The 27990-nt window shown below is 47.7% G+C and overlaps 1 protein-coding gene across 8 annotated transcripts in view; it reads right to left on the bottom strand.

Moving 5' to 3' along the window:
* The window catches only part of LOC128893461 (sodium/potassium-transporting ATPase subunit alpha), a 78810-nt gene that overhangs the window by 5369 nt on the left and 45451 nt on the right, over nt 1–27990 (bottom strand). For 3 of the 8 annotated variants that reach the window (XM_054154396.1, XM_054154399.1, XM_054154400.1), the window contains exons 2-7: nt 14388–14468; nt 13359–13484; nt 10846–12571; nt 10100–10336; nt 9717–10018; nt 3260–3354 (exon numbers count right to left, since the gene is read on the bottom strand). In XM_054154396.1, the coding sequence (XP_054010371.1) occupies nt 3260–3354; nt 9717–10018; nt 10100–10336; nt 10846–12571; nt 13359–13484; nt 14388–14468 (2567 nt within the window). Of the gene's footprint in view, nt 1–3259; nt 3355–8538; nt 8634–9405; nt 9501–9716; nt 10019–10099; nt 10337–10845; nt 12572–13358; nt 13485–14387; nt 14469–27990 lie in introns of all 8 variants that reach the window. The other 5 variants (XM_054154401.1, XM_054154402.1, XM_054154403.1 and 2 more) reach the window with 3 other exon arrangements.

Raw genomic sequence — 27990 nt, 5'->3', positions numbered from 1 at the left:
CGCGTCGAGGCATGCCACACGAAAGCACAAGGCCCACACACATTTATAAATATATATGCTGTTCGTCGAGCCTCGCGGTGCACCACTCTTTTCATCGAGGATCGGTCATTCCGCGTGCGGAAATCGCTCCGTCGAACCGCGAGGACTCGACGAGGCCAGCCGACACAGAGAAGCAACCCAATATCTTTTCAAGCATCGTGGACGCTGGTTGTCTCGGAGCTGGTCCTGTTCTTTCCGTGGCGTATACGATTTCTGACTACTTAGGGATGCTGTACCGGATAGAGAATACCGTCTAATCAGAGTTGTAAAGTAACGATCGCTTTTGTGTCAATTACAATTTCGAGTAATTACTTTTGAATTAGAAAATAGTTAAGAATACCCGAGAGTAACTAAGAAGTACTTACAACTACTTTTTCAATGTTCAAACTACTTTCGAGTAATTGGAGTTACATGGACAGTAATTGTTAAAAGTAATAATTACCGTAGTCCAATTACTTTTAATTACGTTTCATTACTTTCAACTACTTTTGTCCGCCAACATCGGTGGCAAAACTAGTTAAAATTAATTACGAGTAATTGGGAGACAGTTATCGTTACTTTTAACGATTACCGTCCATGTAACTGCAATTACTTGAAAGTAATTGAAAAAGTAGTTATTACCTTTAATTACCTATTAATTATTTTCTGGGCAGTTATAAGTAGTTATTAAAAAGTAATCAGATCACTGGTAGCAGTTAAGTAATTGCAAATACCATCCGACGGGGTAATTTTAATGGCAATTATTTGATTAGTTGGTCAAAGTAATCACTGCGTAATAATAATTAAAAATTTACAGCTCCGCGTCTAGTACACTCAGGGAAGCTAATTTTTCAACTCTCGCAAGCCTCCGGAAGGTTCGGAGTCGAGCCAAGAGCTTCCCGCGCACCATTTCCGACAGGATCAGCTCCTCGACGACCATTCGCATGCGTTTGGAAGCCGCGGTGTCGCGCAACAGTCAATTAGCTCGTCAGGCGTTAGATCAAATCAAAGAGATTGCAGGCAGAGACACATCATATCTCGACAGGTCAGCGGTGGAAGGCGCGCGTGGTTCGTCGCAACCAAGGTGGACGGGTGGAAAAAAATTGAGCGATCGGTAGGCACGTGTTATCGATCGGCTCGACGACTGAGTTAACCAAGCGGAGTAATTAACAAACCGATAATCCCGTTCGTACAACGTGGTTCCCGCGGGGAAATTGAGAATCGTTAATTGCTGGAACGCTGCGTCAGGCCGTGCACACCGTGCGTCGAGTACTCGAAGAAGCGGTTTGGCTCTCGCTTTCTCGAACGTTCTCTAACTCTTTTTCTATGTTAGTTTCTTTTCTGTTAGTTTTCTTCCGTTTGCGTACCCGGGCTCTCTAAAGTTTTACCGTTGGACACGCGTGAACGGTTCAAGCTGCACGTCCGTAGACGCAGGCGCGCGATCGTTGGTTAGTCGCTCCAGAGATTCTAGGTTTCTATGTGTGGCTAAAGCATTCGGCATTCCCAGCACCGCGAAGCCGTACTTCCACCTAAAAACGACCGGGACTACCACGTGATCATCGTGCAAGCTGACGCGCGATCGCGTCTGTCGATTCGTCGATTGCTCGAGAGTCGTAGCTACTTCTTATCATGTTGTAGTCGCGTCGAATTAGATGGTAGGGCGGCTTGACGTTCCTCCGAGGTACAGCTCGACGATTTAGAAAAGATTCCCAAGGTGTGAGGACGGGTTGTATTTTTAATCGATCCGCGTGTCGCTCAATTATCATCAAGTCGTCCCACAAATGCACAGACCGGGTTATGTCGGTGAGACAATTTCATGCAACGGTGAAACTTTATGGTTTTTTGAAACTTTCACCATAGCAATTCTGACCATTTTTCCGATTGAACGTGCATTGAATTGTCTCACCGAGTAATTCGATCTCAGATCATGTTTACGCTGCTCGACGATCGAACTCCCGGGCCCCTCGAGAGGTATACCCCACAGTGGCGGGGCTGGTTTCTGTGCATTTTTGAAGACTTTACTGTAACGCATAAAACGTACCCTTAAGTGCCATAGAACAAGACAATCTTTCCTGTTTTACAATATTTTCCTAACCTTCTGACCATAGTCATTGTACTATATCTACTACATAGTCTATATCTTTTTTTTTGTTAAATATTGACCTAATATACTTTTCTCGTTGCCCGTCCAACCATGTTCAGGCTACGCCCTCGAGCTATCGTTTCCCAAGACGTCGAGCTGTACACACTGTGCTATACTGATCAACTAGTTCTTCTAGAGACGTGTTTTCTGACTCGTTGGCGTAGAGTGTCAACCGAGAACTGCTGTTTTCGACGACGTCGCAACGACGAAACTCTGTGGGTGATACGACGGCAATGTACCGGTTGATACCACCGGAGATTTCGCGTCGCTGTCGAGAAACTTTCGTTAATTCCCGTTAATTTCTCGTCGTTTTCTCGTCTGTACCGAGCCGACTGCGATTTCTAACATCGTTTATTTCTTTTCTCTCGCCGAGGGACTCTCTCTTTTTCATTTCTCTTTCTTTTGCTTCCCAAGTTCCTCGGTTCCGCGGAATACTTTCTCGACGTTCGAACGAAGTGCAGACGAAAGTGCGCACATTGAAAACGTTTAAAAGACACTTTTTTTTTTTTTTTTTTCGATTGTCGCGTGCAGAAAATAAATAATCAAGCGTTTTAACCATCGAACAACGAGAGATTTGTAGTTCAGAAAACAAACGTACGACTCCGACATCAGTAGACACTCTGTTCTGAATCGTGTTTTGTAACAATCATGGCGCGCTTACGTATGCGCGCGCGCATACGTATGCTCGGTCGGGGTTGTTTAGGAGGCCAAACCCGTTCTGCGCTTTCGAAAATCTCCAAAACCGTATCGATTAGTCCAGAAAATTACTAATCGACGGGCAATAGAATGGTTTCGATTGAAAAATTACTGCCAAGAATCGCAAAAGAAGTTCGTCTGGTTATATCCGACCGAGGGACCTCGAGGCAACCGAAGCTACCAAAAAGTATACGCGACAGGTGCTTCCGTTCGTTTAAAAAAAACCTGCGTTCTCGAAGAGAAGCGACCGGACTCTCGCACAGCGTTCCGACGCGCAACGAAATGCTGCGAGATAGGTTTGGCCAGCCCGTGCAACGTGTCTTTGGTGTGTCTTGTGTGTTTGCAGCTTGTGTCTGTGTAAGAGGAACTGTTTTCTCTTGGTGGGTTAGTTGGGAGACCCACCTTCGGTTGACAAGATTGTCTCTGTAAGGATCGCGGGGCTGCCGTTTCATAATGTCCGACTCCGGTGCCTCGTAAGCTAGCGAGATGGCCGGCACCTGCCATCCACCATTGATTAGAATGTGTGCCAAGCACCCCGTACACCGTACAAAGTACATATGTATACACACGTTATACATGTATGCATATTTACAAATATGTACAAATCATCATGATTGTACACAGTGATAGCGAAAGAGACAAGGGGGGGGGGGCCCCCGGGCGAAGAGGTCACGCAACAGTCACCGATCAAAGTTAGAATATACTGGAGGGAGCGGAGAAAGAGCTACCAGGGCCACGTACGGTACAGAGACAGGCGACGGTCTTATATCTGGATAAAAATTACGTTAGACGAATAATTGTCGCGTAAAATAAACTGTGACCAGTGAGTCGTTATTCGGTGTGCTCGTTATCGAATAATGTTCGACCTATCCCTGGCCTGGTACGTATAGATACGACTGGTCCCCTCGAGATTCTCCGTATAGGTAGCGCCTCTTTCTCCGCGTTCGCCTTCCCTTTTTCCTCCCTTTTTCTGTCGGGACGACAGCACTGTGACACAGTGAGAATCGAAAAACGGGCATACGTCGTGCAGCGTGCTCTCTGCTGGGATCGAGCGACGTAACACGGCGGTCCGGATGGCCAAAAATGCGGCCAAAACTCGAACCAAGTTCTTAAACCTTCGTGAAACTTGGTTATTCGGACCGCGAATTACGAATCCGATACCGGAATTGCGAAATTTAAAATGACGGATCCAATATGGCCGACACGCGCGTATTAAAAAGTTATTAGATTTTTATGGAACGTGGTATTTATGAAACTGGCACAATGAATTTATCGTATGTGTAACACCGCAACAGTAACTGTTTTTGTTCTGTAAATATAATGATTACTTTCTGAGATAACGAAAAAAATCGTCAACTTTGAAGTGCTATATCTCGAAAAATAATCATTACATTTGGAGAACGCAAAATAGTTTCTGTAGCACCGTTACATATATAATAAATATATTGTGCCACTTTATCGATTCCGCGTACTTGAAAAAATGGAATTTTGGCCAGTTCTTTTTCGCGAAATGAACCACCGTGCGTCAGTCCTTCCACCGAACCCCGTGATCCTTGACCCGTGAAACCATTCGTAATTCCAACCAACCGATTACTTTGTAATTTCATTTCGTTTCCAATTTTATTTTACTTTATACAGGTTCCCACGTTTGGATCCGGATCACGCGTTCAGCGTACGAGGGACTGGTCGTCGAAGACGAAGGGAAGATCGTCTGCGCGAACTTCGAAGCCGCTGACAAGAGGACGGTAAAATCCGAGATCCTTGTCCTTTCTTCGAAGTCGTCCTCCTGCCAGCCACTTTTCAATCATCGTCAGCAGATGATTTTAGCTTCAATCGTGTCGCTGTTTTAACGATGCTCGATGAAGTTCCGAAGGATCGCGTAGGATCCTTCAAGCCAGAGGTTCTCGAATTGTCCCTGCTCGAAGCAACCCCTAGGCAAGCGAATACACGAAACCGTTCCGTTTATCGAATCTAAACATTTGTTACTCGTCGACATTTATCGTAGACGTTTGAAAACCGCCGTTCCCAAAAACAAGGAATCGTCATCGAGCATTCCGTCAGGATTCCCTTCTCTTTCGTGCACTTTGAATACAAATCAAGCTTCATTTCTGTTAGTATCGTTAAGCATAGTTCCCGTGATGCACACAGAGACGTCTCGAATGTCAACGATCGTTTCACAAACGATTCGATTCGAACGCTTCGCGTAGCGGTTCCTCGTCCGGGCACTGGAACATCAACGTTTCGCGGAGACTCTCTGTTGCATCAGGGGTTGGGGGGCATAAACAACCTTATTCCTCCCGTTAACAATATGCACATAGACCCATGAAATATATATTCCCGCAAATAGCAAGTGTCGATCGCATGTGAAATCTCTGACAAAAAAAGGAATCTTTCGCTCGGTCGCTCAGCACCCGTTAGAAAGTTGCCAGTCGCAGAGGTGGTAGAAGGCAGCGGCGGTAGGCAGCGCATTACAGAATAAAATTGTGAGAGGACTGTAAAAGAATAAAAAAAACTGCAAAGAATCATGGACGCCTTAAAAAATTGTACAAAAGATGGTGCCATATTTTTCTTTCCGTTCGCTCATTTTTGCCTTCACTTTTTCCCCCCTCCATTTCTGCTCGATCGTGGTGTGAATTCTTTTCTTTCTTTTTCTTTCTCTCAGCGGTGAAACGACGTTATCGTGGCGATAAGAGACAAACAAATAATAGTAGGTAAAAAATAGTAATAGTAGTAGTAAGTAGTAATAGTAAAAATACAGAGGTAGCAGCGGCAGCTGTGATATAGTAGTATCGTAAAAACGAAAAAAATGTAATAGTCAAAAATTCATTGCCATATCGTAATAAATGCTGGCTCGTGGTTCTTGACGGCGTAACAATAGTAAATAGTAATAATAACAAACGGTAAAGTAAAAGAGAAAAACGATTCGGTGGGTGGCAAATAGTAAAGGAATGTGAAAGAAAAAAAAAAAAGAATAGATGCTCGCTATCGATGAGGATCGAAACGATGATATGAAAGAGAGACAGAGTGGGTGGCGGGGTTGTGGGAAGGGAGGCAATGATACTTACTGATGAACCAGGATAGTAATAATAATACCGATGACAATGGTGACACTAATGACAGTAGTACGATAACGACAGTTACCAATAGAATATATAAATATATGTAAACACATGACTATCGATCTATGTACACAGTATATACTACAAACAGAATCGAGAACTGAACTACCTATTCTTAGAGCCGAGTGTCGTCAACGAAGCAATCGACGAAATTTAGAGAATATCCAGGTTGGAGTAACGCGACTCTCTATGCATGTTAAAACGTTACCGAACAGTTGCATCCTCGACGACATTCGCTGTTTCATCGATTCAACTAATACCGTGTAATCCGAGAAGAGACACCAGGAACTCGGTCTCAACGGTATACATATACAGCGAATCGACGCCAAGCGTCGCGGAAAACGATCTTTACGGGAAATCTATCGACGATTCGCCGTATCCTGTACCCCTTCGATCGATTCGACTGGCTTTCCCTACCTGTCCACTGTGTACCTTTGTGTAAAATTGTCGACGTATAATTTCTGCTCTATATTCTGCTCTGTCGTGTGAGTTTTGATTCGATGTGTCGAGGATAGAGGATGAAACGGGAACGGAGACTCCGGTTCGAGGGGGGAGGGGTTCTCGGGAGTTACCGAGAAAAAACTGTCCAAGGATCGCCAGGAATTCTCTCCGCTTATCGTGCGCGTGGACCGAGTCTCGAAGACGTTCCGAAGAAATTGGAAAAGCGAGGACCGTGTCGTCAGGTCGAATGGAGATGCGTCGAAATTGCGCCGATCTCGAATCCTTCGGCGAGACAGCCAGGAACAGGGAAATAAAGAGACGCTAAGAAAGGAGGAGTAAAGATTCGCGAACGGGAACCAAAGTGTCCAGGGTTCCGAGCTGAATCGCCATGTTGGATTCTCCAAGTTCGAGGCGCGATCGAGAGAGTGGATTGGTCGCGCAGTGCGGTGAAAAATGAAGGACGAGTGTGGAGAAGAAGCCGCTGGGTTAGGTCCCAACGTGAGAGAAAACAAAAGTCGTATGGAAGCGGTGCTCGAACTTCCTTTATTCCATCTGGTCGAGTCCGCGACGACAACGAGAACACTTTCAGCGAGGGGGTGGGTATCTCGATGAAGTTCAGTCCGAAAGGAGAGAAAGAATTTTTAGAGATAGAAAGAGGAGGTGACAGATAGAGATAGATAGAGAGTAAGAGAATGAAAGAAGTAAGTGAAACTTGAGATCGGCTTACCTTTAGCGTTAACGAAACAACACTAATTACAAGCGAGGATCGTCGTCACATTGGAAGCGATCGCTTGACTTGGCAAATGGTTTCAGAGGAAGAGAAAAATAAACCTTCGAGAGAGAGAAACGCTCCGCGATTGCTCGTCCAGCGATTACGGGCGCGATCGATGCTCGATCGAGTCTCGGATAAAAGACCGTCTTCCGATGTTACGCGGTAGCGTGTATCGGCCAGGTCGGAAATCGATACGGAAGAATTTTGTAGCGCGTAACATTCGTCGCGTTCGGCGATCGTTGATTGTGTATCATAGACGGGATCGGTTTAACGCGCGTGGTTCCAATGAAACTGTTTACCGAACTTGATTACCGCGGCTAATCGTGGACGAGCAAACGTCACTGATCAAGACACAATCCAGCTCGTAGCGAGTGTCGACCGGGCTCTCGAATAGAGCGAAAGAGAAGTAGAGAGATAATAAAAGACTGATAATAAAGCTCTAGTGTATATACCCAGTCACCAAAATGCCCCGAAGTGTTATACCTGCGTGCACCATTCTGTTACCTTTTCGGTTAGATTTAATCATAGATCTCCTAGCGTATCCGAGTCCTCTGATCAAGGCACGGAGCAAATTAAACCCAGCCTTTAGCGTTTACCAAGTTCGCAAAGCAAAATACATATATATAAAAAAAGAAACAATAACCAGACATTATCCGGACACGAAGGCTTCGGCGTTATATCCAAACGCGAACGCGTCTCCAAAACGTAAGTAATTAGTTTAAACGATCGTTCGGCTGTTCGCGTTTTAATCGTTAAAACAGTTATCAGCAAACACGTATCACGTACATCACAGTTATCGTTACAGGTATTCGGTACAGTTATCCAACAAACTTTCCACAGAGAAAGAGTAAAAAGAAAGGAAAAAAAAAAATACAACAAAAAACAGACAATCCGTACGAGCGAATCAGGCCAGGGATTAATTTGCATACAGAACATGGTTGTCGCCCTGTTCACAGGTCTCGCGGTGCGTGTCGGGCAACGAATGCTTAGGAAACAAGACGTGTCATGAAAATCTTTCGTGTCTTTCCGTAGTCGAACGAGTATATAGTCATACGAGACAGAACGAACTAGCTACTACAATAACCATAGGAGTAAGTAAGAAGTGTAACGACCAATAGGCAAGTAAAGGAGAGAGCGATCGCGACTGTGCGATCCGATCCTCGAAGCTGTAAGCGAAACTCTACCGATCCTTTTCTCGATTCACGGCCCGTTTCGGCGATCGTTTCGTCGCTGATCCTCGGGTAGCAGCTTCGAGGGTCGGATGAATCATGTCACCGATTACTCTTTCTGACCATAAACGTATATCTGGTGTAGCTTGTCAAGACTCGGTTATGTTGTTGATGTGTTACCTTTCGTTAACTAGCTTGTCAGTGAACGGGTTTCGTGGATGTCGCTTCATAATATCGCTCTCTGCCTCCTCGTAGGCAAGTGAGATGGCTGGCACCTGACGTCACATTATCAACAAGCTCAGTAACAACGCCAACAGTTTACATCGTGAATATTGTTGTCGGGGGGAGTGACCATCGCGCCAAGGATGCTGACCAACGTAAACGACCGGCGACAGACTCTGAACGCTCGTGTCTGAACGCTCGATTTCGCGAGTTGCGATAGCGCTTTGAACCGCGACGATCAGCATTCTTGCGAGTGTGTCATACGATGAGAAACGTAGAAGGTAAGCAAAAATCAACTGAGAGAAACCAAATAGATTGGAACGATGAAGTGGGGGAAGCGATGAAGGATCGTCGAAGGGATTAGTCGGGATCGGTGTCTTTGGGATCGCGGGATCGCCACACGACGATCTCTTCCGGTGTTCACGGGCTTCCTCTTCGATGTCGCTGGAAGATGGCTGGAAAAAAGATCCGTTACATTCGCGCACGAGCATCTGGATCCTTCGGAGACATATCGATCGGTCCGAAATGGAGACATCGTTCAGATTGGAACGGATCTCCGAGAGAATCGAGATTCTCGAGCACGGAAGATACAATTACACGTTACGAGACAGTTTCTTCTGCGAGTTCCACGTGTCTACCTAAAGTGTAAAGTGGACAAGTTAGCTCATTAACGCTAGCGTCTACCGTAGGTGCTCCTACACCTGGCGTACTGCGATTACTGGAGCTGTAGTCGGCCTAGAGGATCGCACGTTTACGGAGAACCTAACAAAGCGATATTGTATAAGGGTGGGGCGGTGGGGGTTCTAGCCTTTTCGTGAAAAGAACCTTTCGTTGACGAGGTTGTCGTGATCGGGATCGCGAGGCCGTCTCTTCATAATGTCGGATTCGGCATGCTCGTACGCCAGTGATATCGCTGGTATCTGACAATCATCGTTTCACATTTAACACACCACACGGAACGTAATCGGTTCGACTGCCATTGGGATCACAGTACAACAATCGATATCGCTGAAATTCTTCGGTTACTCGAAGGGAGTCCCAGTGACTCCTCGATGGATCCTCGTTGGACGCGATCGTGGAGCCATTGGGATTCCTCCGATGGTTTTATCGAGGTTAGCTTCGAAAATGTTACTCACCATGTCCGTTCCCAAGTCAATGCAGAGAATGGTGACGGTACCAAGGGGCAGAGGAATGTCGCAGAGGATGAACGCCAGGAAGGGTGAGATTTCGGGTATGTTCGAGGTCAGGGTGTACGCGATGGACTTTTTCAGGTTGTCGAAGATCAGACGACCCTCCTCGACGCCTGTCACGATCGAGGCGAAGTTGTCGTCCAGCAGTATCATGTCGGCAGCTTGCTTAGACACGTCCGAACCGGCGATACCCATGGCCACGCCGATGTCGGCCTTCTTCAAAGCGGGCGAATCGTTTACACCGTCACCTGGAACGTTCGATTCCGTCGTTATTCGTAACGTAATTAAACAGAGATAGTTTTAGCGTCGTTTCGAGAAAATCGGCGTACCAGTTACGGCGACGATAGCGCCCATTCGCTGGCAGCCTTCGACGATAATGAGCTTCTGTTGCGGCGAGGTACGGGCGAACACAATTTCGGTGTGGTACCTGAGAACCTCGTCCAGTTGGTCGGAGTTCAGTTCCCTGAGATCGGTTCCGTGAATGACGGCAGCCTTGGCCTCGCGAGGATTTACTTCGGATACTGGGATATTCAACCGTTGGGCAATGTCCTCGACGGTTTCGTTACCTGAAATCACCGAACCACCATCCATTAGATCGACAAACGCAACTTTTAAGACACCTCGACTAATTCAACGACGGATTTCGCGAAAATCTGGCTGTTCTGAATCTTTCATAAAGACTCCCAGCATCCGTTAGCGGGTCCTGAATATTTCATAAGAAGGGGCGAGCTCGGAGACCAAGTTTCGACCGAGTTAATTAATGGCGATTAAAGAGTAACCACGAACGTTGGAAAATGTACCCCGTTCGATAACTATGTTTCGCGCAAAGACGACTCGATTAAAATTCTCAAAGGTAGGCTCAGCTTTTGGTGATACAATTTATCCAGGAAACTCGGTTACTCGGAGGTAAGTCTTTCGAAGCGTTTAATTAGTTAACGGTAAGCTACCGAAAGGAAGATTAAGAGGTCGCAAAGCACCTTTCACGCGATACCTCTCGCGCGAGAATATCGGCCAAGTTCGGAAGATTGCTTAAAAGTTTGCCCGATAGAAACAACGAAAAGTAGGTGGTGGTAACCTTCAGAGATGATGCCGACGGATTTGGCAATGGCTTTGGCAGTGATCGGATGGTCACCGGTTACCATGATGACCTTGATGCCGGCGGAACGGCACTTGGCGACCGCATCAGGCACCGCAGCCCTGGGCGGGTCGATCATAGACATGAGGCCCACGAAACGGAGTCCGTCGACCGGGAAGTTGGGGTCGTCGCAGTTGAACTTGAAGCCGATGGGGAACTTGTCGGATGGCAGCGTAAAGTCGCAGAAACCGAGGACACGTTCGCCGAGACCTCCCAACTCGAGATAGGCGTTATTAAACGCTTCCTTCATCTCCTCGTCGAGCACCTTCTCCTTGCCACCGATGAAGATGGTCGAGCAACGGTCCAGGATCCTCTCGGGCGCTCCCTTCATCACGAGCAAGTGTCTGGGATCGTCAGGGTTGTCCGACTCGTGTATGGACACTTGGTATTTATTGGTAGAGTTGAAGGGGATCTCGCAGACCTTCTTGTTGCGTTTCCTGATGCCCATCACGTCGCCGAGAGCGAGTTCCATGCACTTCAACAAGGCGGCCTCCGAGGCGTCGCCGTTCACTTCCCTCTTTAGGATCGGTTCGCTCTCCTGGCCGGCTTTGAACTCGGCACGGTTGCAAAGAGTCGCGATCTTTGCCAATGCTTTGAATCCTGGACTGGTGCGATCGTACTGGAGTCCGGACTGGTCCTCCGTGGTGTCGGCCTCGATGATCTGGTTGTCGAACCACATGTGAGCTACGGTCATACGGTTCTGCGTGAGCGTGCCGGTCTTGTCCGAGCAGATGGTCGACGTGGAACCCAACGTTTCGACGGCCTCCAGATTCTTCACCAGACAGTTCTTCGATGCCATTCTCTTGGCGGTCAACGTCAAGCACACGGTTACGGTCGCGAGCAAACCTTCCGGCACGTTGGCGACGATGATACCGATGAGGAAGATGACGGCGTCCAGCCAATGGTAGCCGAGAATGAACGCGATTATGAAGAACGTCACGCCAAGGAACACGGCCACGCCAGTGATCAGATGGATGAAGTGGTGAATTTCCTTGGCGATCGGTGTCTCTCCCGTGTCCAGACCGGACGCCAACCCAGCGATCCTTCCCATCACTGTCTGATCACCGCAGCAGATCACCACCCCTTTCGCGGTACCTTCAACTGCATTCGTCGAGAAGAACGCGAGATTTTTTGTTTCTAACGGGTTCTCGTGCGTGAACTCCGGAGACCTCGACTGAGGCTCGGATTCTCCGGTGAGCGAGCTGTTGTCCACTTTGAATCCTCGCGACTCGATGATACGGATGTCAGCTGGTATACGATCGCCGAACTTCACGTCGACCACGTCCCCGAGCACCAATTCTTCCGCTTTCAGCGTCATTTTCTCGCCCTCTCTGATCACGGTCGCGTACTGAGGCACCATGTTCTTGAACGATTCCATGATTCTGCTCGACTTGCTCTCTTGATAATACGAGAATATGCCCGTCACTATGACCACCGCCGACAACACCACGCCCAGGTACAGATTGTCGTCGTTGGGATCCTCGCTGGTGGACGCTTGGATCGAGTACGCGATGAAGCAAAGGATCGCGCCGATCCACAGCAACAACGCGAAACCGCCGAACAGATTCTTGCAGAATTTTACCCATTCCGGTGTCTGTTTCGGCGGCGTCAACGCATTCGGCCCGTCCCTCTCGAGGTTCTCCTTTGCCTTCGCGTGGCTGAGGCCCTGAAACAGAATCACTCATCGTTAAAATGTCTTCCAATAATGGTCTCTATTCCGGTACGGTCGCGGTAAGCGAAACTCGTAAAAGATCGAGTTGTCGTTCGTTGACGCGGAAATTCACCCGAGGGGAAGCTCGGCTGACTCACCCTGGTATTTCGATGCCAATTATTTTGCTTATATCGGAGGTGGAATGATCGAACGGGTCTTTGTTTCGGAGTAACAAATTTGTGAAAGTTGAAAATTATTTTTTTTTTTTTTTATTTCGATGATAGTACCGATATAGTATGTAAATTTTCCAAGTAGAAATTATATTATCGTATTATAGACATCGATGCGAATGTAATCCCAGGGTGAGTCACCCGAGCTTCCCCTCGCCAGTCGAGTAAATTCGACGCGTTCGTTAGGACGTTAAAATTGCATCGTCTCCGTTGTAAAGTAAGCTCGGTACTGCCCGTCTACTTTTCCGCGGGTGAACGCTCGAATATTCGAACATCAATGGCACGGTTTTTTTTTTTTCAGTCTCCGAATCGATAGCGCATCGCGTTCCAACGACCGGTGTTCGTTCCACAATTACCGTCTATGCTAAATAAGGGTATCGCGAATTTCGTGTCAGCGATGATACTCGAGCTTTAAATAACCGGATCGATCGGCGCCGTGCGACGCGTGCACGTCGCGACTACCGAACAATCTATCCACGCGTCGCCGTCGCGTTAACGATACAGGTATCGAGCGCCACGTTCGTCTTCGCTAAATTAACTAAACGCGTCGTTTCCTGTAGAGCTTGGCTTACGTTTTCGGGGTGCGTTTGAAATCTTTGATACAGTTCCTCGGGTGTGATTTTGTGGAAGTCAATGTCCAACTCCTGCTTCAAGTCGTCTAGATTGTCCGTCCTCCGCTTTGGGTTCTTCCGCCGCGACTGTGGAACAAAAAGAGCAGCCATCGGTTAGAAGACGAATCGCGAGTACTCGAGGACGGTAGAGGTTGGGGGGATGGATCATTTAAGGATAGGGATGTCGAGAATTGGAAAATTAATGGTTAGTCGCGGTTGGGGCTGAAAGATTCCATCTTTCTACTATGTATTACGATTACACACATATATTACATCACACGTTGTTACTACAAAGCTACGAAAGCAGTTACTATCGCAAAGGAGATTGTTTAGGAAAAGTTTAGGTTTGCGTATAAGTATCTACAACACGAGCCGTCCGTTTCGCCAGAAATGACGCTGGATTATGTGTCCGCGTGGGAGTTACCACGAGACCTGTTATACGTAGGTTTAGAGCGTAATCCTGTAAACCCTGCTCCAAACGTCGGTCAATTATCCCGAATTAGCGCGTCAGAGCGAGAGACGAAGAGTTAAGTGGCCCTTTCCCACGGGTTACGAAGCACAGCACGATCGAAACACTCCGCACGGTTACGTTAGCGATCCGTGGTTGCGCGAGATTGGATGGTACCGTGCGTGTTAGTATCGATCGGTTCGCGGAAAGATTTATCGAGAAGAGAAGAAGCTGAGAGTGAAATAGAAAAGAGGAGAAGTGGTACGTAGATCGTTCAACGTTTAGCAGAGACACTCGATACGTTGGGTAGAAAGAGCGAGTTGGAAGGAATGTACAAGAGAGATTAATAGTCGAGAATCCCGAAGAACCAACACCAGAACGGAAGATGAAAGAGGATCTCGAGAAAACGAGATCGCGTAGAAAGATACGAAAAGCTGAGACGAGACAGAACGTTGCCCGTCACCGACGAAGCAAGCCCCAAACAAAATTGCGAGCGTAAATGGTGTCACCGCGGGCGACCGGAAGTCCTCCTCCGTGTATACCTTGAACATCCCATCGGCCGTTTTGTTGTCATCGCGAATTTTGGGTAACGTGGCGACCCTGTACGAGTCTGAGCGGCCATGCTGTAAAAAATGTATGATAAAAAAACATGAGACACGTGTACGACAAAAAAAAAAAAAAAAATACAAAATAAAATAATGATGTACGATCGAAATCGAGCAAACAAATAATATAAATAAAATAAGTTGCGAGTTCGTTCGACGAACGGATCGACGAATGGATCGGCGATGGAAATCGACGAGTCTCGTGTACCTGAAAAAAAAGAAAACCATGATCCGCGATCCATGGGACTCGGTTCAAGGATACTCTCGATCACGGGATACCGTCCAACGATTTCAGCGATACGCCTCCATTGAAACGGCACCGGAAGCGGTCGTTATCCGAACGCGAGCTAGTAGAGCGCGGCTGGCGAGGTCGCTCTTGAAAATTAGGCTTCTCTGCCTGCGCCGCGATCTCACGTGTTCGATTTACGCTGCCCACGTGTTTCGAGAAGGTCGGTCGAGAGTGGTTTTCTGCGTTCGCGTCGTTGGGTTGAGAAAATATTGATTCGAGATCCGCGGACAGAAGATACTGGTTTGTCTGGAAATTCCATGACGATTTTTGGTAGGTGGTACAGGTATGAATATATCGAAATGGTTGAAGTGGTCGAAAACAAATAATACGTGTACATCTCTTAAAAGTTGGAAAGATTGTGAAAGAAAATTCAAACGTGCCCTAAAATTTTTCTTAAAAATTGCCACGAACTTCCTGGACAACCCGATACTTTCACCTGCCTCGAACATATACCTAAATTTCCGCTTCGATATCGATGATAGTTTAGCGAAAAATGAACGTCGAAAATGATCCCAGAAATGCGCCATCGCGCGAGTGGTTCTCCCGCGAATCGATTCTCGCCAATCTGCACGTGTGCGCGCAATGCGATAATTGTCACTCGCCGCAGGAGAAGATTTTGTCAGCTGCAGTGCGGTAAATTGTCTCGACCTCTTCTCGGCACGGAACGGTGATTCGAATCTTGAACGTGTCGCGGAAATAAGTGAAATTAATTGCCGCGGGGTCCAGTGGCTCTCGACCGGTTCAGGAAAGAAGACCACGGAGTTCACGGATAGGAATTCTCGCGTTAAAGTAACCGGCACTCGTACCGCGTTCTCGACGTTCCATCGAATCGCATCCAGCCCGAGACTCCTTCGTTTACGATTAGCTAAAATCCACGCTTTTATCCCGTAACATCTAGAGCCTAGAAATCGGAGGCGCAGGAAACCTCGAGCCGATGGATCGAGGTGGGCAAATCGTGCTGGCAAAATCGTCGGTCAACGGAAATTCGCACGACAGTTCTCCGATGGCCCTGAAAAAGGTTCGATTCGAGCAGAGCGGACGTAGGGCCGCGGACGAATCGCGAACGCACCCACACACGCTCGCTCCGAGAGCAGGAGAGAGACAGAAGCTCGGTCTCTATTGATCCAAATGATACAGACACAAAGGTACGGGAGCGCGGTTGTTCGTCAACGATTTTAACGAGCGGTGTGTGTCGACGGCAGTTCTCGTTCCGTCGAAATAAATTGCTTCGGATAGCCGCTGTGTCATGCCCTCGGGACGCGCCGCATGACCGACATTTTAATGGCCTGCTTGCAGGGATTTTAGTTTCGCATGTTGCGTGTCCGGTCTTCCGCGGTCGTTCCGATAAATCCGTGAGAAAAATCGCCCGCTATATTTTCGACGCAAGTGTGGAGTGTAACGAACCGGTAAAACCTGATATTAATACCGACAATTCTCGCGGATTAGGTCATCTGGCTGACCCGTGGGAACATTCCACGGTCCTCTCTCCTCGGGTTTTAACCGGGACCTACCATTTCGCTGGTACAGAGAACCACGTCTAGCATCCAGCGATCCGCAACAGACGACGGTCCCTCCCGAAAAGTCCAGCTTTCGTTCTATCAGGGACGACCACGAAGCTCTCGGGCCGCGATCGGAGTGCCATCGCGCCAAGTTTCTTATCAGAGGACGACGAGGTGTCCGTAAAACGCTTTGCTCCCTCTCTGTTTCATTGATTCAACGTTAGCATTCCTCGCGCGCAATTCCAGTAGGTACGCGTCCATGTGTCGCCGCTACCGCGAGGTGCGTACGTAACAAAATTGCATAATCGTGCTTCCTCAATGACGAGAGCACCGTGTGACGATCAACGAGAGATAATAATGTCGCGGAATTGTCGCGTTTACGCGCGCGCGCGCGCGTCCAAGCAAACACGTTATCGCGAAAACGTGTGCAACAGAGTTACGTGGATTTTTACGAGCAACTCGACCGCTCAAACTGCGGCTCAGCCTCTCTGGATCATTTTTATCTAATCGTCAACGCATTTCCGAGCGCTCGTTCGCGCCAACGTACGAGCGTGGCTGCCGAGTTAATTGAACGACATCTACATCGGAATATTGAATTACCACGAATTATTCAGCTAGTTAAACGAGCCAGGGTTAAGACTAAACGCGTCGCGGATCGCCGGCGATTTTACATTGTTGCGCGAAGGTCCATCAGCTGCCTCGTTAATTCCGCGATCCGATCCTCCGGCTACGAATCACGCTCGAAACCGAACAAACGGCTCGAACGGAGAGGATCAGGCCGCGTGAACCGAGAATCGCGTCCTCGACTACGTTTCGATCGATGAAGCTAAGGGCTGGATGCCGAACGGGGGTGGGTTTAGGGGCGGTTAGGTCCGAGCAATCCTCGAAAATTCTGATCGATAGCCGAGGCTACCGCCGGGCGCGGACTAATCCAATATAGACCGCGATAAAGTCCGCAGGATGAATACGATCGACCTTATGCAAATTTCCAACGGCGCGCGACCCGACAGCCACGGGGAACGACGGTTCGTGAGTGTGCGCCGGACGCTGGCACAGTCGCATCGGTTAGGTTAGGCGAGTGCGCACGGACTTGCGCTAGGACCGGAAGCGGTTGTCGAGCAGGAAAGCGTCGCGATAAGGCCGCGTCTCGAACGCCGCGGCCCGACGAACCGACCCACTGTTCGTTTAGCGGATCAAACCTGCTTTCGAAGTTCAAGCGAACGGTTAAGGCTCCGTGCACACCGTCGCGACTACTCGCCGTTGCGAAGAAAGCTCGAATACGATCCGACGAAAGGGACCGATGTAGGTCGGAGATCGCGTTCGGGACAGAGCTTCGATTAAAGAAAGACGCGCGAAACTCGGCTATTCCGATACAGAAATTAGTTTCCACCATCCATTGTTCCGTTCAACGGGGCGAAACGGGAGCGCGACCCACCCTCGTTCGCATCGGCGTCGAAAAAAGGGGGTGGCAGGCGAGACCTGGTTCGCGAGCGTCTCGTATACAACCAAGAACTTCGTCGCGGCGAACGCGACAAACCGAGTTTAATCGAGTTGCATAACTACCCCTGCTCCTCTCCATCGGCAACCCCTATCAAGGGAGGAGGGACCCCGAAGGGATACGACGGGGTAACTCGAATTTCTAACCAAGTCATCCACGGTTAACCTAATTCGATCCTTGTCGAGAGTCGGGGCTTTTCGTTTCGCGAAAAGGGGCTGGAGTTTCCGAGAGGTCGTCGACCTGATTCTCCAATCCCGAATTAGAGATCCCGTCTTCGAAGTCGATCTAAGCTTGGCATTAGGAGTCTCGTCTCGTCTCAGTTGATACTTTTATTTTTAGCTATCTTAACCCTTTGCACTCGAGGCCTTTTTTTTTTTTATATCTACCAGTAACTCGAGATACTTAAATTGACTTCGAAAATGAAATCCCTACTTTGAGATTCGAGAATCAGGTCACCTTTGCCTCAACGACAATCACTTTAGCGACATTTCGAGTTCCATAGAAATTAAACTTAAAGAAAACCTAGTTGCGACCGAGTTGCGACTCGAGTCATCTCCCGAGTGCAAAGGGTTAAAAGAGTCGAGGCGTCTAGCAACCACCTTCTACAATTACGTTCGCCCTCGTCGTTCGCCAGGTGGACGTGGCGTCGGAACAGCAGGCGTTCGTCGCGTGCTCCGGTCGGGTTGGGAAGTTCGATGGCGATGATTTAAATCGGCCCGGGGCCGCGTCTGCAGCCCGCGGCGCGCGTATCGATGGTACCGTACCATTCCGATCCAGAAACCGTCTCGCACCCTCCCTGGCAAACCCTGCCCCAACCCGCCCTTCCGTCCCGGCACACGTTCCGTTTTCCGTTTCTCCCTTTTTCAGTGTACGTCGCGGGTCGATGAGGACGGAGCCGTCGGCGTCGCCGTCGAGGCGCATGCGATCCAACCCCTCGACACCCGCCCGCTCCCATCACGGATCAATACCCAACCAGGCCACCTACTCTCTGCTCTCGCGGTGCTCGAACACCGAGGTGAACCGTTAGTTAACGGTGTGGGATACACGCGCGAGCGAACCACGCTACGTCGGACACCCTGGCGCCGTCGAGGGTGGAACGGATCTCGATCCTCGACGCTTTTCCCTTCTATAGCCGCCTCGACCGACGGGGGAACCGCGGCTACGACTGTTTCAATTATTTACAACTCGGAATACTATTACGGGAACGAGAAAGATAGCGCTCGTGCAAGAAAGTTATCTTTATAGTCGCGGCGAGGCGAAATCTGCTACCGGCAGTCCACGCGTAAGGGTTTCGGTCTAGGTTGGGTACGACTTTGCGCAACACCGGTAAACATCTTCCGTTTATGTTCTTGTTTTCGAGGGCAAACTTTTCGTACGGGGGATCGAACGCGCTCGTACGGGAGACATTACCTCGATTGGAGTATTCAGGATACCGAGTGTTTTCGAACTAGGGGAATTCGGATTATTAGAACTGGTAAAAAGACTGTTGTATAAATGAGAGACTAAAATGTTTTCCCGATAACCCTGTTTCCTTTCGAGGGAGAAACAAATTTTTCCAAGGGGTTCGGTCTTCTCGACGAGAGCCTGATCGAGGCCTAACGAGATCACGTGTTCGTAAACGCGAAAGTTACAGAAAACCAGCCGAAGAAATAGCAACGGAAGACGTTCCTGTCGACGTCTCCATTGCTCCCGGTGAATGCTTTCTTCGGGGTTAGGTCACGTTGATTGTAACGTATCGAACCATGTGGCACACATGGACGCGTCGAAGGAAGCTATTACGGGAATAAGAAAAGAGATTTCTCGTACCCTCGGCTCCTTTCAATGGAGGTCTTCGCGAGGGGTTGAAAATGCTGATGCCGAGACATCGGTCTCCCAAAGAACATCCCTTTGGACGTCTTGATCAGCTCGCGCATAATGGCACGCGCGAAACATTCGGGGGAATATCGCGGAAATGAGAATAGGCAGACAGACGTGTTCCGTTAGAGTTCTAGGCTTCTTCTTTTCGCTAGAAAATTGCCCGGTTTGGGGACTTGGCGCTCGCGGATATCGATCCCGTCGCGGCTATAGCTGACAGAAGTTATAGAAAATTACTCCAGGAATGAGAACTCGAGACCATTGTCCCTTCGACGAGTGGATCGAGAATAGACGCTCCCGCGGCGCGAGGGATCGCCTAGGGTTTCGAACACGGCCGGGATTAGTTGGCGAATATTTCCACGCTCGAGTCCGCGAACACTGGAGATTCGATGTACTACGTGGAAATCGTTCTGTTGTACTTCGAGATCTCTCGGTATAGAATATATTTAGGTTTGCTAACACGAAATCCTTTTTACGACATTTCGAAATTCAACCCCTAAGGGTTTACTTCATTTGTGGTCGGATTTGCTCGAAACTCGGTCTCGATGCTCTTCGATATAATTGATCAGGCCTCTATTTCAGCATTTTGAAAAATTCAATCTCTGAAGGGGTGAAAAAGTGGGTTGTTTAGTATAAGAATAGAATTTCGTGAAACCGCGAGACACGACTAGTGTAAAATACGTTCGAAACATTTTCACGGGGAGCTGTTGCTTCGATGTTCTCATTTCTTTCGAAAACCCTCGACATCTTGGCGCGACGAATGCAGAGAGCGTTTCACCGTATTTCCCAAAGGATGGCCGCGGGAATGCAATTTCCAGCGGAACGGAGCAACGAGAATAAAGCAGCGTCGAGTCGCGAAACACCTGTAAATCTCGACCTGCTGCGGGGCAGCCCGGAAGATCGCAGCTCCGACGACGTCCAAGACGTCGAAGGATGTCCCTGTTATCTATCCGCGCGAAGGCGGTACGTGTGTGTGGACGAGGAACACCGGGAACGAGGACGAGAGTGCTCGCTGACCCGGTTGGCCGTGCTTCGAGCCACCCTCTCGTCGACACAGAAAAGGAAAAGCCGTTGAAACGACCGACGGCGACGAGGAAAAACGAGACTGTCCGCGTCGCTGAGAGCCCGGAAACGGAACCGGGTAAAGAAAGAAACGATGCAACGTAAATATAAAAGAGGAGAAACGACGTCCGTGTTATTGCAAAACGGGGACAGTAGGAACCAATTATGTTTGCATTATGCGGCCGTTAAGTGGGTCGTTTTACTTGAACGGAACACGACGGAGCGTTCTGCGACGAACAAACGCGAGTATGCACCTGGAACGTTTCGTAAACGAGCGTAAATATGGGTTTGTCTGTTTCGAGGAAAACGCAGACTCCCACCTTTTGCGTTCGAAAGAAATCGAACGAATAACGAGATTCCAAAGAACGGTTCGTCCCTTCGGCTGTAACCACGTCTCCTTAAGGAGCCGCTTCGAAATGAGTTTTCAGAGAGGAACGGGAAATCCTGGCAAATTTACGCTCGGCGCTCCCTACGAGAACCGCTAATATCGAGCCGTCCAAATCCCGAATACGCCATTAGTTTTCACAAGTTTTCAAAGTTTTCGCCGTAAATCCGTCGTGCCCCTAAGCTTCTTAATACCGTCAGCCTCGAGTTTCAAAGGAAAAGGAAACTAGGAAATCGACGCCACGGCTAGATAAATTGATTCTCCGAACGTTCGTCGGACGAGTACAAGAATTTCACGTGGAAGCATGGAAAACCGTTTATCGGATCAGTTATTCGAGTGGCCGCAGACTAAGCCGCTGTATGCATATTTGATGGAACGCGAAAAAGGGGATGGCTAAAAATAGGGGAACTCGGCGAGTGTTCGCGCTTTGCTGGGAACACGCATTCATCGCTCGTATAAAGCAAGAGCGGCTCGGCCATGTGGTGGCCCACCCTTTCTCTATTAAATATGTAAAAGCGAATTCTAGGTCTGTTGGTTGCTGAAAGCGCGGACAGAAGTAACCGAAACACCGAGAGAAGACGCCGCGTATCCGGCGCTACTTCAACTTCTCCCGTTGCTCGCCTCGCGACGGCTTGTTAATTCGCAATTACGTGCGTCTCTGATGGCAATTTCAGCCAGGATGAAACGGCTGAAAGAAAACACCTGCTGCCGCGGAAACGCGAGGTAATATTCGCGAGTGTCGAGGGATGTTGTTCCTTCTAGACGAAGTAGAGACACGGCTATTAAAACTGACGAGAGTTTTTAACTACCGAGTTTTGAACACTTTATCTACCGGGCTATTTAGATACAGCCTTTTATTCAAAAAAGAATTTTCTACAGTGGTATATGCCAATCTAGGCTGACAATAATTATTCTATATTGTTACTGGGTACATTGAAAGCGAAGTGTCTCCGAACACTGATCACTGTAAGTAGACAATCATCGACACAGTAATTAAATTCGAATAGCTAAATAAACCAATTAGAACGCCTGTATATATATAAATAAAGTGTTAAGTACCTTCAACCCCCGCGTGCACATGGTACGACAAGTACGATAGACCCTGCATTTTGTTATTTTATTTTTCACGGGACGGTGAGCACGGAAATGACTGTTTATTATTATTGTTATTATTATTATTATTATTATTATTATTATTATTATCGATATGCGCCCTGCGGCATTCAACATACGATTCCTCTTTAATTTAGAAAATTAACCCGCCGTCTCCAGAGAAATCAGGCTGAACCAGCCAACCGTGCCGGAAGGAAGCTTCCCTGACGAGAAGCCCCGTCTTCGATTGCTCGTCTCTCGGCGTTACGTCGATTCCGATAGACAAAGTGGAAAATGTATTAAATTCCCCGGCCTTTCGAGAACGCTGTAAAACTCGCGTGTCGTTAATCAAACTCTCGTTTAACAACGACTAAGCGACTGAACGGAAACTCGATGAACGATGGCTCTCCACGGACACGTTCGGGAGCCGCGGGAACGTTTTCACGATGAAAGGGAAACACAATTAAGGTAATTAATACGCGGAACGAAGTTTCGTCGACGAACTCGCGGAGAAATTACGACGATCTTCGATGGGTAGACGGTGGCCCTCGTGCTCCGCAAACACGCGCGGCTGTTATCGTGAAGTTGAAAAACGTTTACGTTGGACGTATGGATGTATCGGGTTGTTCGAAAATTTTTTCTTTTCAGTATTTTATCGAATTATATATATATTTAGCCATCTTTCTGGCGATCGCTCCAAGTTGCTACAAGCTCTGCTCTTTATTCAACAAAAACTGATCTAAATGATTTTTGACATCGTCGTTTAAAGTAAATGTTTTTGTATATATAAAAAAAAAAAAAAAATTGTACAGATTAGAACAAATAACGATGGAACGCACGCGATAAACAGCTACACCGAATCAACTGAACCATCGCTTCCAAAATATGAATGCATCCTCGGTTCAAGTTCGCTTCGAGGTTAGAATCCCCGCCGAAACGTTCATCGCGAGCGTTCGGCGATGAATGCAACGCGACTAGAGAGAGTAATAGAAATTGGCCTTGCACGCACCCTCACGCGTTACTCACGCTGAGAGGAGGAGACCCGTGACGTCACGCGTGCGTGGCACAGGGCGTTTTACGAATTGGGTCAAGAGGGAGAGACTGGTCGTTTAACTTGAGCGCGTTCCGTCCTCCTAAAAGCGAATGCACCGGGACAGAGGGACCCTTGTCTTCTTTGGACGCGGCCGTCGGTGTACATCGATCGGGGAACCCCGGAAATTGAATTCTGATAGCGTTCTGCCGATGACACGAATACCCCGTCGAGTGGAAGAGATCAAACGAAAAGGTTTAATCCAGGTTTCGTAGAAATTTTTTGGTATTTTTTTTTCGCACTGCAATCGAAACTCGTGAGATGTTCCTAATCGAAAGTTCCACGGAAATCATTCACCGAACCGGTCGCCGAACGACCACCATCGATATATTTAGCTTCGAACAGGTTTGCTTCCTCTTCAGAATTTTATTTGAAAAATCGATGTCAGAGTTGAAACGCGCGGAAGCTAGCTAAGGAAGGAAATAAACGAACGAGGCAACAGTGCCGTCTCTGAATTTCGCCACAAATATTAATCCGATATAATAGTAACAGAACGAAGTCGCAGGACTAACATCGTTTACCTTGAAGGAATTGGATCGCGTGCCTCGATATAAGTCTTCTCGCGTGCGCCTATTCATTCGTCGGTCTTCAGTTCTCGAATAAGCAATCGAATTCTTCGGATGAAAACGTAACTCGTTCGCGCAGGAGAATTTCATCGAAAATTGTTTCGCTATCGACGAACGTTTAACGCTCCGAATCTCGGTCGATTGTTAACGGGAGAATTTCGTGACACGCGACGTAGATTGTAGATCTAGTTGATTCGTTCCGTAGACACGCTCCAAATTTCACCGCGAACGCTTGCACAATCATCCAGCGACGCGATAACGAACGGAACGAAATAAACGGACTTAACAAAATATTATTTGTATAGATTAATCATTCGGCAGCGAGCAGCTCTCCTAGTCGAAAGTTCACAGTTTCTGTTGACGTTTGTCCGATCGAACACGCGAGCCGAGCGCGGGTCGAGGTTCCGCGATTAAAATTGGATTTTCGTCTATTCTCAGCCGGTCGTCCTTGAAAGTCAGAGACACCGAGTGTATTTACGTTACACCCAGTGTGCAACCTCCCGCTCGGCTCTCGTATATCTGGTGTCTCGGGCAAAGATTCACTTTCGAAATACGATTCGACGAAGCGAAAGCTTCGCGTGCACGATCGATACGAAGGAAACCCGAAAATTGGAGCGGCTTGGCGCCGATTTCGAGGAAAACGTTCAACGTCAAAGTTTACGTGGAAATCTGAATTGGGTCGAAACTTCGCGGAATCAACATTCGTATTTCGCGTGATTCAATTTCGCGACCGTCCCGACCGCAATCAGTGTGTCTCCCGCGCGGAATTCAATTACGCGGCGTGCGATTGGTTTTCATTACGAAACCGGCTGTGTATCGATCCCGTGCAGTATTAATTATGCGCACGTTCGCTCGGTGCTCGCGACGCATAAATTGTCTCGAGTGATCGCCGTACGTTATCGTGATCGCTAATCACGGTTGAAGAAGCGCGGGAAATTCGTGGGCATCGCCGATGAAATAACGAACATCGAGTTTCAATGGACGACGTCGACGCAGCGATCGTTGTCGGTGACAATGAAAACAGCGACAATTTAAAAAGATACTCGGGAGAGACTGTTGGCTCCGCTGAAATGATAATATGCGAAGTATGACTGACATAATAGGGTCAAAGATTCAAACTTGAACGAATACCAACTCTCGCGTAACAACCGAGGAACAGAAACGAGGAATCTCTAGATTTGACATTTTTATGGTTGAAAATCATTCTGGTTTCTTTAGGTTTAATTTCTTTGGAACTCGAGGTGTCGATAAAATGATTGTCGGTGAGATAATCGGTGATCCGATTCTTAGATCTCGATAGCTCGGCATTCGTGGCAATAGAAGAGTAGATACTAGGAAAAAGACCTCAAACGGAAAATGTAATCAAACGGAAGCGAGCGAGTATGGATACATTTTGCGTTCGATTACATTAGTCGCACAATTAGGGGACGCAGGCTTTGTGTTTGATTACGCTATTCGCCGAGCTACGGGATTCTATAGCATTTGATTACATTGGTCGCTGAGCTATGAGATTAGTTTTCCGTTAATAATAAATTAGTTTCGCCTTTCCTGTATTCCATCAAGTCGGTTTTCCACCACTGTCGTTCAGTCCATGAGAACCTGTAAGCTTTTTTTATTTCGACACGAGTGCATGCGCACCGAGTATCAAACAAACCGTGCACGTGCGGTTGGCATTGCGTCATCGAAACGAACGCAATCGTCGCGGAAGAAAGTGCCGACGACTGCATTTTTCGTTGTCTGACTACTGCGGTCCGGATCTACTGATACGGGCCACGCGCGTGAGACGGTGGAAAAGGAAAACTTGGAAGCGGGGCTTCTGATTTGCTGTCTGTATTCGCAGCGAGCAATTAGATCGGTGCTAGACACAGTGCTTTAGCCTCGAATTAACCAATTAAACCGATCGAACGAATTAATCCAATGAACCTTAACCTCGAAATTGTCGTGTGCAAGTGCAGAACGATTACGAGCACAAACGGAGATGCATTTGCCCGTGAACCCTTCCAGGAAAACATTCCACCTGTCCTTAGAGACGCGTCGGAAGCGTTTTCTGATTAATCGAGTTCAACGACCCATTTACATCCTCCTGGCCTACAATTCGCGCAATTTCTAGCCGTGTCCGAAGTAAAATATTTACGTCGATTCCCACCCACCTAAAACTCGACGATCTACCGATCCTGCCCATCGGGAAAAAATACGATGGAAAGCGTACGAACTTTGATTTTCACCCATCGCAGGACGAAAGTGAATTTTGTCAATTGAGAGCAGAAATTATCGACGAAGACGATTCGGGCTTTCAGTCCATGAATTCACGGAGACTGTTTAGCTCGAGGGGAAGCCCTCGCATAATGTGGCAGTGCCGTAGCTAGTTCACGGTCTTCCCTTGGTTCCCTCGAGCGATGAAAAGGGGCGGCAGGCCGCGCAATTGCATAATAAATCGATGCACAAAAGGGCCCGCTCGCCGGATAAAGCGAAACGTTCGACGAATTAACGACTACCGTTCCTCGCGTAGTCATGTGCGCTCATGTGTACGTGCACGTATTGACGCGATATAGCAGCTGCCCGAATTAATCTACTCCACGCTCGTGTACGTCGACTCCTAAACACTCCAAACTTCGCTCGAACCGATACGAGTACCTTGAACGCAAACAGGAAATGCATCGTTGAAAGAATTCTTTTTTTTTTCCCCCGCATTTCAACATGACCAGATTCGGAGCTGTTCGCTACTTTTTGTTTTAACATAGAATACGCTTTACCGGAGGTTACGTTAAAAAGTGTGACGCGAAAGTGTAACGAAAAGTGAATCGTTCGAGCGACACCATCGCTTCCTCTGGCGTCGTTGTGTGATATCGGTGGCAGGCAAGTTTGAACGCGCTTAAAGCCTTGAAATTTTCGCGATCGAAAAATAATAAAAGCGTCGCTTTTGAAGCGTGTTCAACGTATGGCTTTAGGTGCGTTGAAGACGGTCGATTTTTCTTTTTCGAGTCCACGCGTTACGTAGGACGACGAAACTTATACAAGATAATCGTTGAGTCAGCAAACTTGCCGTCCGAGGAATTTAGAATTCATCTATCTTGGAACGTTGAGTTATCGTGGCCTACGAAACTTTCGACAGTGTTTGTAAACGCATTCGCTCCGATGATATAACGCTTCTCGGTACGAGATTGTGCTCGCGGCGATAATAGTATCTAAAAGGAGGCTTTTGCAATGCAAGGTTAAGTGCATCCGACGTGTCGGTGATTTTTTTCACAACGAAACTGTTCTGTGTATTCTCAGCTTTCGAAATAAATTTCACGTTCGAAGACAAACTGCTCGAAATCATTCTGGGAACAGTTATTGATCGGAATTAATTTGGAAAAACGAAAGAAATGTCGAAAGGTGGCAGGCTAAACGTTCAACGTGCACGTGGACTACGAAATAACTCTTTGATAAGCAATGCACGAAACTTTAACTACTCTTGTCGGATAAAGCGGGAGGTTAAAGGAACTCTTTCAATACTCGTCGACACCATAATATTGTCCATAAATTTGTCAGCATGTTACCAGCTCAAAATGAATATCGCTTAAAGAACGAAGCTCACCCGAAACCTACGTCACCGATTCCCGTTTGGACTCGGTACCTTCGAACCTCTGATTGAACAAGCTACGATCTTCCGGAGATAATTTTTTACGTTTCAGTGTACTCTTTGAACATTATCGACGAGCGATGAGCTATCGGATAGTTTTGTGGTCACAGAAATACATCGCGTTGCTGGCTACCGTGCGTGCAAATGTAAATCCGTAAATATTTTTTCATCGGCTGCTTGACCGGATCGCGCTGGTTTTTTGGTAATTCGACGTGTCAGACGTAACGTCGAAGTTGCGTAATTTTTAAAAAATTTGACTACTTAACGCGACGTTCTGAAATTCGTGTGAAATTAACAACGATAGAACGAGACTCGGTTCAGGTAAATTTCCAGCCGAACTAAACACAGGCTTCTGCGCATTTAATCACGGTTCGTCAAACTCGTTGCCCATGTTAGGAGCAGCCCTGTTGTCGATTACGTGTAATTTACGACGTGCTCGTTGATCGGGTTTTCTAAAGAGTCACGATTTCGTCGAGAAACGATCACGGAACGGCCGAGTCGAGGCGTTAGGTCATTCAAAAATAACCTGCTAATTCTTTTGTAGCGATATCTCTTATTCTGGCACTTAACAACTTTGACGCTT

Source organism: Hylaeus anthracinus, unplaced genomic scaffold (assembly GCF_026225885.1).
Source record: "Hylaeus anthracinus isolate JK02 unplaced genomic scaffold, UHH_iyHylAnth1.0_haploid 3, whole genome shotgun sequence".
Lineage (NCBI taxonomy): Eukaryota > Metazoa > Arthropoda > Insecta > Hymenoptera > Colletidae > Hylaeus > Hylaeus anthracinus.
This window is presented reverse-complemented; position numbering and strand designations above follow the sequence as displayed.